The sequence below is a fragment of the Rhinopithecus bieti genome, unplaced genomic scaffold, assembly GCF_001698545.2.
Source record: "Rhinopithecus bieti isolate Rb0 unplaced genomic scaffold, ASM169854v2 scaffold_1014, whole genome shotgun sequence".
NCBI classification, from domain to species: Eukaryota; Metazoa; Chordata; class Mammalia; order Primates; family Cercopithecidae; genus Rhinopithecus; species Rhinopithecus bieti.
Window position 1 is genome coordinate 2,241,666 of NW_016803499.1, and position 16,158 is coordinate 2,257,823.

General features: G+C 44.9%; 1 protein-coding gene across 4 annotated transcripts in view; it reads right to left on the bottom strand.

Moving 5' to 3' along the window:
- Positions 1 to 16,158, bottom strand: part of TESMIN (testis expressed metallothionein like protein) — a 50,382-nt gene that overhangs the window by 25,439 nt on the left and 8,785 nt on the right. For all 4 annotated transcript variants that reach the window (XR_001888135.1, XM_017886784.1, XM_017886792.1 and 1 more), the window contains exons 4-5: positions 13,320 to 13,396; positions 9,401 to 9,489 (exon numbers count right to left, since the gene is read on the bottom strand). Coding sequence is in view for 3 of the 4 variants with exons in the window: in XM_017886784.1 (XP_017742273.1) it covers positions 9,401 to 9,489; positions 13,320 to 13,396 (166 nt within the window). In the remaining variant the exon portion in view is untranslated. The remainder of the gene's footprint in view (positions 1 to 9,400; positions 9,490 to 13,319; positions 13,397 to 16,158) is intronic.

The following is a 16,158-nucleotide window of genomic DNA, read 5'->3' on the forward strand; positions in this document are numbered from 1 at the left end:
CATGATTCATGGGAGGAAGTAAAAATATCAACATTGAAAGGAGGTTAGAAGTTGATTCCAACCCTCGTGGATGACTTTGTGGGGTTCAAGACTTCAGTGGAGGAAGTCACTGCAGATGTAGAAATAGCAAGAGAATTAGAATTAGAAATGGAACCTGAAGATGTGAATGAATTGTTTCATTACCATGATAAACTTTAATGAATGAGGAATTGCCTCTTACAGATGAGCAAAGAAAGTGGTTTCTTGAGATGGAATCTGCTCCTGGTGAAGATGCTGTGAACACTGCTGAAATGACAATACAGTATCTAGAATAGTCCATAAACTGAGTAGATAAAGCAGTGCAGGGCTTGAGAGGATTAACTCCAGTTTTGAAAGTTCTACTGTGGGTAAAATGCTACCAAACAGCATCACATACTACAGAGAAATCTTTCCTGAAAGGAAGAGTCAGTTGATGTGCCAAACCGCATTGTCTTATTTTCAGGAACTGCCACTGCAACCCCAGCCTTCAGCCCCCACCACCCACATCAGTCAATAGCCATGACATTAAGGCAAGACCCTCCATCAGCTAGAAGCTGACAACTCGCTGAAGACTCAGATGATTGTTAGCATTTTCTAGAAATAGTGTTTTTAAATTAAGGTATGTACTGTTTAGATAGAATGCTATTGCACACTGATTCGACTACAGCATGTTTATAGTTATATAAACATAATTTCTACATGCATTAGGGAACCAAAAACCTTGTGTGACTTGCTTTATTGTGATTTGCTCTGTTGTGGTTGTGGAGCTGAAGCTGCAGTACCTCCAACGCATGCCTGTATGTTGCTGCCTACACCAAAAAAGGCCTGTTATAAACGTTTTTATATTTTATATTTTACTTTAAATTATTAAGTTTTATATTTTACAGTTGCTTTAAAAAAGTACATAGCAAATCAATGTTTAACATATACAAAAATGGTTAAGAAACACATTTGTAACAGTACTGGAAAGGTAGATGTTAATTACTTTAAAAATCTGGCCAGGCATGGTGGCTCATGACTGTAATCCCAGCACTTTGGGATGCCATGGCGGGTGGATCACCTGAAGCCAGGAGTTCGAGACCAGCCGGGCCAACATGGTGAAACCTCGCCTCTACTAAAAATACAAAACTTAGCTGGGTGTGGTGGCAGTTGTCTGTAATCTCAGCTACTCAGGAGGCTGAGGCAGTAGAACTGCTGGAACCCGGGAGGCGGAGGTTGTAGTGAGCCAAGATTGTGCCATTGCACTCCAGCCTGGGCCAACAACAGCAAGACTTCATCTCAAGAAAAAAAAAAAAAATTTAAAATCCATCAATAAGTTTTCAATAAAATAATCAGAAAACATTTAACTACCTCTTCAGTTTACATCAGTACCATTTTAATCATGCAGATTAATTTATCGTTTAAAAATAATTCCCAATTTTTTATGGCTAATGAAACAACAAAAAGTTGGGATTCATTGTTTCAAGTTTCAGGGGTGAGCACTAAGAGAGGAATTAAAAAGTTCCAGCTCTATTTGGAGGAGGAAGATGACGAGTAAAACCCTTGTCTACCACAGCAAGAGGGCAGGAGACAATCTTTACAGGTGTGGAGGTTCCCCCAGGAAACCTGAAAGCAGAAGTTGCTAACAGTGGAAGCTTCTTGGAGGGAGACAGACTATGGGGAGAAGTGGAACAGGATATTATCACTTTCCACTGGAGCCTTGACTGTAGTAATCAATTTTTACCCATGCCATCACTAAAAACAAATACAAAAAATTAGCTGGACATAAGGGCACATGCCTGTAGTTTCAGCTACTTTGAAGGCTGAGCTGGGAGGATCACCTGAGCCCAGGGGGTTGAGGCTGCAGTAAGCCACGACTGCACCTCTGCACACCAGCCTGGGTGACATAGTGAGACCCTGTCTGAAAAAAGAGTTATAAAATAAAATAAAAAATGCTGTCATGTGTTTTTCTCTCTGTTGATGGCCAATTATAATAACAATCCCTCGTAGCCTGTATGCAGCAGAGACTCCCATGAGAGTAGGACTAACTCGCACTAAGAAAATTACATTCCATTGCCTCGTGCTCATGACTTAGTTGTGGGGAGTAAAAAGGTAAAGGAAATGGAAAGTTATTGATGGCGATGATGCCACAAGTGCGAGTGAAGCAAGCAACGGAGGATCCCCTGCTTCTGTTCCTTCACCTGAGCCAAGTGTCTCCACATGAGGACAGGTGGCATGTATGGAGAGACACCAGCACGAGGCCAGGGGTCTGCCACCAAAAGACCTCACTGCTTGGGTGAATTTACCTATTCCTTAGCTTTTCCAAAAGCAGAACACAAACTTTATTAGTATTTCCAGAGATGACTGGTTTCTCAGTGATGGATTGATTCCAACCAAATCACAATGCATTATCAGAATGTCACGCATCGATTTATGATGGAAATAACATCCTTTTCCAGTGCCCAAAATATTCACATTCTTTCTCCAAGACCTCTCATTTCTCAGTATGGAGCTACTAGGAAGCTAAGTCAATGGCCCGACAGTTGCATGTTGAGCACAGAATTCGAGGTGTGTAGCCATCGAGTAGATTGGGAGGGCTCTAAGTCTCTTGCCCACCGCACACAGCACTTCCCTGGAGAAGGCAGCTCCGTGCCCTCACACACGGTGCCTCTGTCACCTGCCAGCACTGGACACACTCTGGGCCTCCTTTCCTCTGTTCCAGTGCTGACCGACCGCCCTCGTGACGGTCCATTCTTTCTTATGTGCGTCGGTGGCCAATTAAGCTAGGAAGCTGCTTCTAGACAAGAAGCTGTTTCTTTGGCCTTCCATTCTGATGTAATTCAAGTTAAGCCTTTCTCAGAGTCATCTGGTTTCCAAGTCCTTAGGAGTTACCTCACTTTGTCCTCAGTTACAGTCTACACCCTGCTCTAGGCTTCATGGTCATTTGACCTGCCTGGTCCCCCACACCCAGCCAGCAGCTGAGCAGCCCCCACCCCCAGGAGCCCACCACCCTGCACGGCTCTGTCCTCTGGACACCACCACCTGGTCCTCCTCCGCATCCGACATCTCCATCTGGGCAGGCTGCTCTGGCTTGACAGCGTCACAGGATCCAGGCTTTCTTCCTCTGTCCTTCTTCCTCCTTACCCAGAGCTGCATCTTTAGTTTCCTCATCAGTCGTGTCATGGCGTTTCCAACGTTCAGAGAAGTATATGGCCTCATAGACTAAACCAATGATAGCTCAAATATTTTCAGACAGTCAACCCTATACTGTCTGCAATTACTTTTTAAAAATCAATTTGTTTTTCCACTTTGGTTGTGTGAACTAAGTTTCATGGACTTCTGGATTTCTACCCACGGGTGCACCCCCACATCACTGTCCCATCACCGGGGCTGTCAGTGACTTCAGCAGGAGCTCTGCAATGGAAAAATCACGTGGAGACTGTGGTTAGGGTCGTCAGACATTGGGACTAGGAAATGTTCTCCCTTTTCAACATGTAACTTAAGGCTAGGCAGACATAAGAGCAGAAAGCGAGCAGCCCGCAGCAAGAGCTGAGGGAGGGCAGACAGCACAGACACCAGACGCCAACTTTCGCAGGGCGGCTGAGGAAACTGATGCACCCAGTGCTGTCAAGCATGGCAATGAGGTCCGCCTCCTACTTCAGCCACATCGTCTACTTCCAGTCCCCGACTCCACGTGACAATCGGCCCTGTCATCCCTTGACCACACCTCCTGGCTGGGGGAGAACTTTTCTGAGAAAATTTCAATGTAGAGTAAACCAATTCATAAAACTTTTTAAAAATAGGATGTGGAAATATTACAGTTAACGCTCAACAATGACATGGTTAGCACTTGTCTGAGGGGCTAGAGGATGCGAACCAAAACCCAAGAAAAATTACGCCCCTTGAAGTGTGAGCCACTAGTATCTTGACTAAATTAGTTGGCCAAGATAATACCAAAAATCCATACCAGGTTCATGCAAAAGTGGCTGCTTCTCGCTGGTCTCGCTGTTCTGGACAATGAGCATCAGGACAAGGTTGTTGAGAAGTAACTGTAACACGTGCAGTGCTGGCCATTCTGGTTTCTCTAGACTCTGCTCCACTTACTGACTTCTAAGCAACCTTATTTCATATTTAATAATGAAGGATTTGTGATTACTTACAATTTCAGACACTGGGATTTGGTACAGTTACATGGCTTTTTAGACTTTGTGTCCCATGAACTAAGAGTTACTCTATAAAGATTAAAAAAGAAAATGTATTCAGATGGTTACTCCTTATATAGAGAATTAGCTAAGCATCTGGTGTTTTTCAACACATTGTGAGAATCTCAACACCAGATAGTTATAGGTATTATTGATAGATGCCTAATCATGAAGTGGGAGTTTCCAATGTGATGCAACTAGCGCCACCAAACGCAGCCACACATGCTCAGGGAGTCAGTGTGTGTGTGGAGCGGTATCCTAAGGCTGCTCTCCCTTCCCAAGATGTCTTCCAGGGAGTCAGTGGTGTGCGGAGCAGGGTCCTAAGGCTCTTCACCCTTCCCAAGATGTCTTCCTGGGGTTCTTCTCCCCCTGACCTGTTTAAACCTCTATTTTTTTTTGTGCTCCTCTCCCCACCGAACAGCTCTTTCCCCCCAAAAAATCTGAATGCTAATAGGAAGTACACATTAAAGAACAATAGATAAAGCGTCGTTCGTCTTCAGATATACCAGTGCTAAAGCAGTCCACGCTGTAATATTACCAACAATATCAAAGCATGTTAGTAATCACTTAAGTGTGCCATGTGATCACTGGGGACTTTCCTCATTTTAGGAAGGGATTATTACCACTCCTTCCTAATTACATTTTGTGATTAGCTCAGAAGTCATCTTCAGGGGCATTAGAGAAGAAACAAACTCCTCCTCTAATGTATCTCTGGGTGTTGCTGAACGTGAGGGCAGCTGCACCTTAAACCATCGGGAGAAGTTCCCAAGCATTGCTCAGAAGAGACACTCACCAAGGAGCTCAGAACATTTGCAATGGAAGTGGTTCAATAGGCTGTGGTGACAAGGAGGGGAACATGTACAAAACACCATGTGACAAAAAACAAACTAGATGAATTCTAAACAAATACAGCATTTGATTTAGAATTCTGTGACAGGGCTGTCCCTGTGCCCAGTGTGGGCGTGCATCTGTATCAGTGTGCTCTTTGAAGTCATGTACACAGGTCTCATCTCTGCGACGCACTGGCCACTTCTGAGCAAGGCTGTATCTTAGTCTTGGGTTTCCTACCAGAGCTAGAACAGCACCTGGCACACAGTCCGTGCTTGCTGTCAGCCTCATGCCATCTCATGGAGCATAGGGGTTGGTAACTAACACAAACGCCCTAAAGAGAGGCAAAGTCTTTGCCCTGTCCTCTGTGCTCTGAGCGCCTGCACACTCAGCTCTCTTGACTGGCTGTCGGAGCTGAGGTCAGCCCCAAATCCCCCCTCACTTGGCCTGCCCTCACCTCACTGCTCTGGTGTGCATGATTGACTGGTCTTCCACTCCTGCTCTCACCACCTGTGCCTCTCTTTAGTGACCCATCCTGCTCCCCATGGGAAACAGCTCATGGCACCTGAAACTGGGGCAAGCTGCTAACTTTGACTTCTTCTGGAGAAAGCTACCATTTTAGAGATAAAGACGATGTCGCTGAATACTGTATTAATTGAGAATTCATCTAGTTTTAGAGATAGAAGAGTTACAGCTTTCCGTCCTCATGGGTGCCTAGAGGTGGCAGGTCTAGCTATCCTGCCACCTGGCCTGTCCACCCATGGGTCAGACCTGGGCCTGTTCAGAGGGGGCTCTGACAGCTACTTCACTGCTCTTGTCCTTGGCCCTCTCAGACCTGCCCTGAGCTGGGGCACAGGGTGGACCGGCCCTCCCTGTCCAGAGGAACGAAAACTGTTCCCTTGAGGAAGTGGCGTGGGGGCTTGTGGAGGCAGTCTAGTGGGGACCCACTGTAACTGTGGAGGGAGGGTGACAGGCTCACGAGTATCTACAGAGGCAGGAGGAGGCCAGCAGGCATTTACTAGAAATCACTGCGTGGCCAGGACCATGGTCAGTGCTTCAGGGGACACCAAGGATAACTATCTATTTAACACATGGTGCCTGTCCTGGAGGAATCCACCAAGTCAGCAGGGACACGAGACATAGGCAATGGAAACAGTACAGCACATAAGAGAATAATCCACCAGCACACTGTGCAATACTGACTGTAAACGCCACAGAAACTCAGAATAATCAACCAGCACACTGTGCTATACCGGCTATAAACACTGCAGAAACTCAGAGGCAGCATAGTTCAGCATAGACGGAAGAAGTGAAAACCAAATGCTCTTGAAGGAGGTGGAACTTGACATCAGCTTTTAAGGCGGCAAGGTTTCTTCACTATTGCTCAACAGGATGGCCCAGTTTAAAGAACACCGTCAGCAAAGACACGCATCAGGAATGAGCATGGAGTGCGGGGCAGTGACGGTCTCTGACTGCAGTGGACACTAAGTGGAAAATCACTTCCATGGCTCCAGACAGACTGCTCTGTCAGTGCCCATCTAAAAATTAAAGAGTTAGAAAAGATCTGGACAACTCTGCCTCAGAAAAGCCTTCTAAAAAAACTACGCCACAACATGATAACCTCATCTTTAGCAAAAAAATTTCCAGAGAAGCGGACTCTTGAATATTCTCTATTATGATGTTCATTATGTTACTAAGACCAGTAGCAACAACAATGTGTCAGAATTCACATTTATTACCAGATTGGTAATGGGATTATTAAAGCTACAGAATGTCAGGACACGGATTTGTATTAAAGAGTTTTTATTAATATGATAAGCTAGTTAATAAGTTAGCCAGTTCACCCCCCCAGCCCTAACAAATGACCATCGGGTCAGCTCGCACGCTCAGCCTGCTGGCCTCCAGCCTGAGCTGAACTGCTTCTATGGCCTCTACTAGGTTAGATACGTCTGAACCACACTGGGCTGACAGTCTTGGTTGGGAACTCACACAGAATGAAACAACCAGCAAAACGTTCTCTGACTGCTTCCTTACCACTAACAATAAATTGGTAGAGATTCCAGCATATCATCAGTATTACAGATGTCGAGATAAAAATCATCAGGCCCAATTAAGTGGAGAGGCATCAGATCAAGTAATTATGTGCATAAAAAATACAAATACACATCTCAAGTTGTTCCTGGCACACCATTTACAATAGAGAAATCTTTTGTAACCTTCAAAATAAAGAAAAACATGTGACTGATAGAAAAAAATCTAGTATAGATAGAGGAGGAGGAAAAGGAGAGAAGAAGAAGAGCAGAGGGAGGAGAACAAAGACGAGGATGAGGGGACGAGAAGAGGAAAGAGGAGGAGAAGAATGGGGAGCAGGGGGAGAGGAAAAGGGGGAAAAGGAGAAATAGTTGCCCTGAAAACTCTCTTCATGACTGCTCCTCTGTGCAAATGCCCACGGCTGCACCACGTGGAGGCCTCAGAGGGCACTGTAACTGGGAGAGTACACAGTTAAAGTATGAGAAGTATCAAATGTCCTTGAATGTTCTAGACACAATACAGCTCAGAGTGAGTCAATACTATTGACCAGATGCCCCCAGATTACAAGAAAAATGAGTATCTTCAGAACTGTGGCCTTTTAGATCATCCTGTGTAATGTATCAGCAGAATCTGGAAGTTGCTGAAGTCATTTTGTTTGGTCCAGAAATGTTAACAGCCATGATGAGATGACCAATTACAATGATAGCAACTGCACCCTCACCGATCCATCACACCCAGAGAGTGAAGCAAGCAGCACGGCCCACGGTCTTATTCCGTCAAACTCAGTAAAAGTTGTCAACAGCCTGGGCACACAATTACAACAGCTAAAGGAGCCACTGCAGAAGCTGAAGCAGCAGTGCCAGGGAGAAACTCAGAGGCAGCATAGTTCAGCATAGACGGAAGAAGTGAAAACCAAATGCTCTTGAAGGAGGTGGAACTTGACATCAGCTTTTAAGGCGGCAAGGTTTCTTCACTATTGCTCAACAGGATGGCCCAGTTTAAATAACACCGTCAGCAACCAACACCCTTCAGTGACCACGAGAGCTGATAGCGTTGATCAGTTCCAGTGTGTTTCCAGATTCACAGCCTTTCATCCCAGCCCCAAACCACTGTCCTCACACTTACCAAGGCCATCACGAAGCCATGCCCGATGGCAGAACTCTGCAGGAGCCTGGAAAGCACTAGAGGCCACGGGCTATATCCTGTAAGGTGTTTGACTGCTATCTCTCAGGCCCAGGGTATGTGTTTGTCTTAGACTGTGGGCCAAAAGAACTGCTGCAGGCAGGCCAGCCACGCCTGTAATCCCAGCACTTTGGGAGGCTGAGGCAGGCGGATCATCTGAGGTCAGGAGTTCAAGACCAGCCTGGCCAACATGGTGAAATCCAGTCTCTACTAAAAAATATAAAAATTAGCCAGGTGTGGTGGTGGGTGCCTGTGGTCCCAGCTACTCGGGAGGCTGAGGCAGGAGAAGTGCTTGAACCCAGGAGGCGGACGTTGTTGTGAGTGGAGATCATGCCACTGTACTCTAGCCTGGGTGACAGAGCAAGAGTCTGTCTCAAAAAACAAAAAACAAAAAACAAAAAACAAAACCCAAAACAACAACAACAAAAAAAACAAAAAAACAAGAGAAAACAAACAAACAAACACACACCTCCTGGAAGTAGGAATATGCTGATCTCCATAATCAACTACAGGGCTCAATGAATGGAGGGGGTTGCCCAAACCACTGTTAATACATAAATGTTAACCTGACAGTTAACCAGCTGATTAGTTTAATTAGCAACAATTATAAACACAAGACAAGGCAAGAAATAGCAAGATGAGGTCCCAGATAAGTACAGCCTATGTCCACCTGGAGATGTGAAGTCAGATCGTGCATTAGCACCTGCCATAGAGCTCAAGCCAACTCAGCACAGAAGGCAGCGGGCAGAGGCGGCTGGAGGGCACTCTGCAGCTCCCCGTTCATGCTACGTGGCTGCCACGCCATTATTTACACGGACGACAGCAAAAAAGAGAGGCCAGCACAGTTTGAATCAACATGGAATGAAGACAGAGCTATAAATGGCAACAAGCCTCAGAAACACTGACATAGGACAGCGGACAGGAGGACAGGGACAGATACAGACTATGGGCCAGACTTGCCAGCAGCGTTTGCAACCCCAGCGAAACCAGACACAGACAGCAACACTGTTAGTGGCACTGCTAACAGTAAAAACATTTCTCAGAAGTCATGAAGGTGTGCAGTGAAGCTCATTTTACAGTTTAGAAGAAAATCGTAAATGTATCCAAAAGTCTCTTAAATTCTTACATTAGAGTGACAACGTATTGCTTCTAATCCTTACCCAGCCCAAGTTATTTTTGGTGGTCCTGGAAGAGCTGATCCCGAGGGGAAAGCAGACCCGTTGACTACTGATGGTAAGGCTCCCTCAAGCTGTTCAAAGTCAAAGGCAAGGATATTTGGAATTAGCCAGGCTCTTTAAAGTTCCAGTCAGCCAGCCCCCAGATAAAAATGATTCTTTTCTCTAAAAGTTTACATCACCATCCCTTTATAACCATGTCTGGGTCTTATTACCACAAGGAATCCACTTTCACTGGGCAGACTCTAGTGCTGAGGTGTGTCACAGCCCTGCCTGGAAGTGTGCAAAAATGCAGGGCTGGCCTCCACGGGCTGGAGGCCGTCCATAGCTGTCACTCAGCTGGCCAGGGGTATTGTCATGGAACTCTTTTTCATTTTTATAGGCAATCAATTGTGAAATACATTTAATGACAAATTTCCATAAACTAGAAAGTTTCTTACAGAGATCTTGACATTTGAAGTCTTGTTGGCAACCATGATTTTTCATGTATTGAAAAAAAATATTTTGTAACCAGTTTTAACAAATTCAAAAGCAATGTCATAATCTCTGCATTGTCCACGTTCTTTGCTTTCCCAGGTCTCATCTTTCTTTATGTTACTTATTAGCATGGCCTGTGGAGGCTGTTCACAGGGAAAGTAATAGGCAGCAAAGCCATCACTGGCCTACTTCTCTTCTACTCAGTAGCTTGAAGAAATTAACAGTACTAGATACAATTAGGTTTTCAGATTATGTGCATATATCACAGTTAAACCTCATATCCTTGTCCCCTCCTCTCTCCAAAAATGGAAACGTATCTTTAAATAAATTTATTTTTAAAACTTTAAAAAGTAGCCGGGCGCGGTGGCTCATGACTGTAATCCCAGCACTTTGGGAGGCTGAGGCGGGCGGATCACGAGGTCAGGAAATCAAGACCATCCTGGCTAACATGGTGAAACCCCGTCTCTACTAAAAATACAAAAAATTAGCCGGGTGTGGTGGTGCATGCCTGTAGTCCCAGCTACTCAGGAGGCTGAGGCAGGAGAATGGCGTGAACCCGGGAGGCGGAGCTTGCAGTGAGTCGAGATGGTGCCACTGCACTCCAGCCTGGGCGACAAAGTGAGACTCTGTCTCAAAAAATAAATAAATAAAATTTAAAAAAATAAAAATAAAAAGTATAGTCTTAGAAAACAAAATGCATGTTGTATTCATCCTCTGCACTTCCTCCATTCTGTGCCCGATTTAAACTGTGTGTCATCATCATTCATTAGGGCTGGAAGACACTGAGAACGCCCCCTGGTCCCACTGCCTCATTTACAATCAGTCTTGAGTCCCCAGGCTTCTTCCCAGGAAACCCCTTCCTGCTCTCCTCTTGCTCGTACACAGAAGGGAGTGCTCACAAGGCCCTGAGATGGGTGTCTCTTTTGCCCTTACCCGGACACCTAACTATGAGGCCCCTGTCTTCAAATGTCAGTCTGAAGAGTTTTGCATTCTTTTAGAGAAAGGATGTCATAGTTCTCAGGATTGAGGCAATTATTCGCATAAACCAGGTAAAATTACTTTTTTCCCCCTTTGCTTATTTAGCCCCAAAGTAAAGCAGAGACATCTCTTATGTACTCCATAGATTGTAAATCCAGGGCAACTTTATGCTGGGATCCACAAGTTTCTTCAGCAATGTTTGGTCCTCTTGGAGTGAAGGAATCAACTTGGAGGAAGGGCTTCTCAGACTCTGCTGTGTGCACGAGTCATCCAGGGCCCTTATGAAAATGCAGATCTGATCCAGGGGGTCTGAGTCTCAGGTCTGGGGTGGAACCTGAGGTTCTACACGTCTTACCAAGCTCCCAGGTGATCCCAACAGTTCTAGTCCATGCGCCACACTTTGGGTGGTAACGCTCCAAAGAATATACAGAACTGGGGTCTGGCGAGGAAGCAAAGGATTCTCGGGGAGCAGCAAACGCATTGCTAAAAGAATTGTCCTTGAGGTCCATGCTGGATAAGGGGCCAAAAATGGGGACGATAATAAACAGTCAAGGAAAGGTGGGGGAAGGCGAGGAGACAGCAAGTTGTGGCCAAACGGGTGTTTCCTATGTAAGGTCTTAGAGGTGAAAGAGCAAGTGCAGTGTGTGCCTTCTGGACTGGTGGCTGAAACAGCAGAGAAAGGAAGGCCAGCAGCGTGGAGGGGCCAGCAGGTAGGAGGGTTCTATGAGGTTCCAACACAGACTCCACCTTGGTGCTTGCCAGATCCCGGCTTACACTCACCTCCCGCACTGATAATACTCTCTTTTCTCTTGGCCAATATATCACTTGAGAAGTATTTACTCACTAATTCAACAAATATCTAACTCAATTTACACTCACTCCCTTTGAGATCTCATCTATGCACATGGCTTTCAACATCATCTATATACTAGGACTCCCAATCTCAGCCCTCCTGCCCAGCCCTTCCTCACTCTAAACTCCTATGCAACATCTTCCGAGGCATCCCAAGTTTAATATATCCAAATGGAACTCCTGGACACCTTTGAAAAACTTGTACCATCTCATCTCTGTTGGTGGAAACTCCATCTCTCCAATCACCCAGGCTGAAAATCTTGGGGGCATCCTTGACTCCTCTCTTTCTCTCACATCCTACATCCAATCCATCAGCAAATCCTGTTGGCTCAACCTTCAAAGTATCCCCAGAAGCTATTTCTTGCCACCTCCACTGCCACCACCTGATCTGGGCCATCGTCTCTCCCTGAGATTATTGCCATAACAGGCTCACCTTTCTCCTTGACCCCTCCTCCCTGCCAGCCCCTCTTTAGAGTGGAAGCCATAATTCTTCCAATGTCTTGACTTCCTCCCTGCCCCACTCCCCTAGCTCACACTATGCCAGGCCCAGTAGCCTCCTTGCTGCTACCACAGCAGGCATGACCCTATCCAAGGCCCGCCTGGGATGTTCCACAGCTTGTTTCACATGGCTCATTGCCTCATCTCTTCAAAGGCTTTGCTCAAATGTCACCTTCACAACGGACCCATGATCACCCTTTTTAAACCTGCAACTAGCCTTTTTCCCCATCAAATCCCCATCCCCCCAACCCCCTTCCTCTGCTCTCCTAACATATGATGTAATTGGCTTCTTTATTAGATTTGCTAACTGTCTATCTCCTGCACTAAAATGTAAACTGCAGGAGGGCGGAGTTGTGTGTTTTGTTTTCTGGGGTTCGATTAGCTCACAGATCAGTGACCGTCCTTATTGAAGGGTGAATGGGTGCCCTACATGGGCCAGGCTTTGTGCTGATTCTCAGTTTACAGAGATGAACGAGACACACATGGCCTCTGCCTCCATGGAGCCTGCAGTCTCATGGGTGGATGCAGATAAACCAACCAACCACAAAATGCAAGCCAGTGAGAGTGCGGTGCAGAGCAGGAGACAGCACTGTGACCATGGCTGGAGGTCTATGCTGGGGAGTTAGGAAATGCTCTTCTGGGGAAGTGACACTTCATAGCAAGACTCGAGAAAAAGAGCGTATTTGTCCTCTTACATGTAATATATGCATGTCATGGTGTAATGGTAAAAGCAAACTTTAAAAAAGTATTTCCATAACACTGAGGAGGGTGAGGAGTGTTCTGGACCGAGGAGGTGGAATATGCTGCCGGTGGGGCCACAGAGGACAAGTTAGCAAGCGTGGCGGAATGCCGGTCTGGAAGCTGCAGGAAAGGGCAAGAGGGCTTCATCAAGTTGGTGAAGAATAATCATGTCCGAGACTGACTCCAGTCCACAGTGTCTGACACAGTGGGGCAGGGACTGAACACTTGGTAAGTATTTCACTGTTGACTTTTAAATGGAAAATAAATTATATTTTCTGAGTAATTCCAACCATAACAATCAAAATTTTAAGAGACAATAATGCACAATTGTATTTTTTAAATTAAAATAATGACTCACTTGTTGTGTAATGAGATTTAATTTTGTTGATGCTGGCAAAAATCTCCCTACTAAAGCAGTCATTGGTTTAGGGACATCTGTAAGGAAGACAATTAAAAATTAATTGTAGCATCTATCGTTCCTCTTCCACTTACACATGAAAGAAAGTACAAAAGTCTATTATGGATGTATTCTGTGCAAAGTTATTTCCACTTATCTTGATCCTAGGTAACGTTTTTTATTCTCTAAAACCTTTCAAGTCAGTATTTTACTTAATGCACCCATTTTTCTTTTCTTTTTTGGGGGAGATGGTCATAAAGCTATTTGATCTGAGCTTCCAGGGATAGCTAAAACAATATAGTTAGTGCTCTGGTCCCCAAATTGTGTGCCAAGGTGACATGCAGCGCCACAGCAAACTCACTAGGCAGCACTGGATTAAAAAATGTTTGAGATAGGGTCTTGCTATGTTGCCCAGGCTGGCTTCAAACTCCTGGGCTCAAGCAATCCTCCTGCCTCAGCCTCCCAAGTAGCTGGACCTATAGACATACCCAGCTTCACTGGATATTTTATATTTTCTTTCTTTTCTTTTTCTTTTTTATTTTTTTGCTTTTTTGAGATAGGGCCTCACTCTGTTGCCCAGGGTGGAGTGCAGTGGCACTACCACGGTTCACTGCAGCCTTGATACCCCAGGCTCAATTGATCCTCCTGCCTCAGCCTCCCAAGTAGCTGAGACCACGGGCCTGTGCCACCATGCCTGGCTAATGTTTTTATTTTTTGTAGAGACAGGGTCTCACCCCATTGACCAGACTGGTCTTGAACTACTGGGCTCAAGCAATCCTCCTGCCTGGTCTCACAAAGTGCTGAGATTACAGGCGTGAGTCAGCACTCCAGGCTGGTATTTTATGTTTTAAAGAAAGCCCAGGGACATCTATTGGATATCACAGGAACTACTTTTCTTTTTTTTTTTTTTTTTTTGAGACACGGTCTCACTTTGTCACCCAGGCTAGAGTGCAATCTTGGCTCACTGCAGCCTCAGCCTCAACTTTCTGGGCTCAAGCAATTCTCCCACCTCAGCCCCCCAGTCAGCTGGGACAACAGGTGCACACCACCAAGCCCAGCTCATTTTTTTTGTATTTCTGGTAGAGATAGGGCTTCGCCAGGGTACCCAGGCTGGTCTTGGACTCCTGAGCTCAAGCGATTCACCTGCCTCAGCCTCCCAAAGTGCTGGGATTATAGGTGTGAGCCACCGCAGCCGACACTACTTTCAATTTATGTGTATTTTTTTCAAGTGGTTACTAAGTGGTTGGATATAAATACTTACTAACCTACTTAGACTAAACTACTTAGTACTGGAACTGATAGGTATTTATTTGGTTTACAAGTACCATGAAAAACATTCTTGAGACACTAAGGGTGTGTAAGCCTCTGTGCTCATGAGTTCAAGCAGAAGGAGAAATGTGTCTTACTCTCCTGAAGCACCTGAACACTTTTCCTTCTCCAGGCCTAGGCATCCTTTGAGTGAGGAAACTCAGACGCAGGCAACAGGATGCACATACTTTATGGTGATGTTTAATATGTGCACAGTGTAACAAAGGAGACACGACTGGGGTGGTATGATTATATATATATATGATAAGGAAATTGAACTGGAAAACACTATATAAACCCTCTCCTCCTGCAGACCTTAAGGCACTAGGATTTTGTCATGTGCCAGGAGGAAGGGGAGCAGGAAAGACCTTCTTACTGATTGTAGAGATCAGAGATGCAGCATGGACCTATAGGAGATGAGGCCAAAGCCCCAATCTCAGCTTCTTTGCTGTGAAAAAGTCAATGTCTTGAGGATATTTCTTCTGTCCCTGGATAGGGAGACAATCAGGATGCAAAAGGGAGATAGGGAGTCATGCTTTGTCTTTTTGCCCTGGACTTCAAAGGCCAATGAAACTACATCTGGATTTGCTATTGGTTTCAAGTTACAGGCAAGGTCAGTGAATCATCTGGCAATGAATATTCTCCTTAACTCAAGATCAAGAGTAATGTGATTATGTGCAGGCCCCACAGAGAGCCCTAGTTTTTAAGAATTAGCATCTCACTTTTGTTAAACACAATCCTAAAATTTGTCATTTACTCTTTCTCTAATCATGCGTAAGGCATTTCAGAACAATCAAGTACTTACAGGTCATTTCTTATTATTGTGCCAGGTTAAAGAAAGTTTCTTAGATAAGAATGAATTTCTTAGAATGAATGTCAGACAAATCCTTTATTTCAGAACTCATGGTGATTAAAGCAGAATGATAGTTCTCATTGATTACACTGAAATGGTTACATTAAAATGTAGGTGTTTTATACCACACCTGAAGTCAACCCATCAGGTCAGACTGGGAAAGGCTGATGTTTCAATCTAGGCATATCGAGGCACCTACTTGTGGAATTCATAACAACTCAGTGTCGGTCTGAGTCATCACCTGTTAGGATCACAAAGCTCTCAGCAGCTAGGTGACATGAAGGACAGCTATCCAAGAATTTGAGACAGTCAGTACAGGGTATAAAAATTAGTCTGTAGATATAAATTTTTTTTCTATTCTTAGCTTACTAATATGGACTATGAGGTTTGCCAAATTTCCTATTTAATATCCTGGTTGCCAAGGTACAAAGAGGAGCTGGTACCATTCCTTCTGAAACTATTCCAATAAATAGAAAAAGAGGGACTCCTCCCTAACTCATTTTATGAGGCCAGCATCATCCTGATACCAAAGCCTGGCAGAGATACAACAAAAAAAGAGAATTTTAGACCAATATCCCTGATGAACATCGATGCAAAAATCCTCAATAAAATACTGGCAAACCGAATCCAGCAGCACAT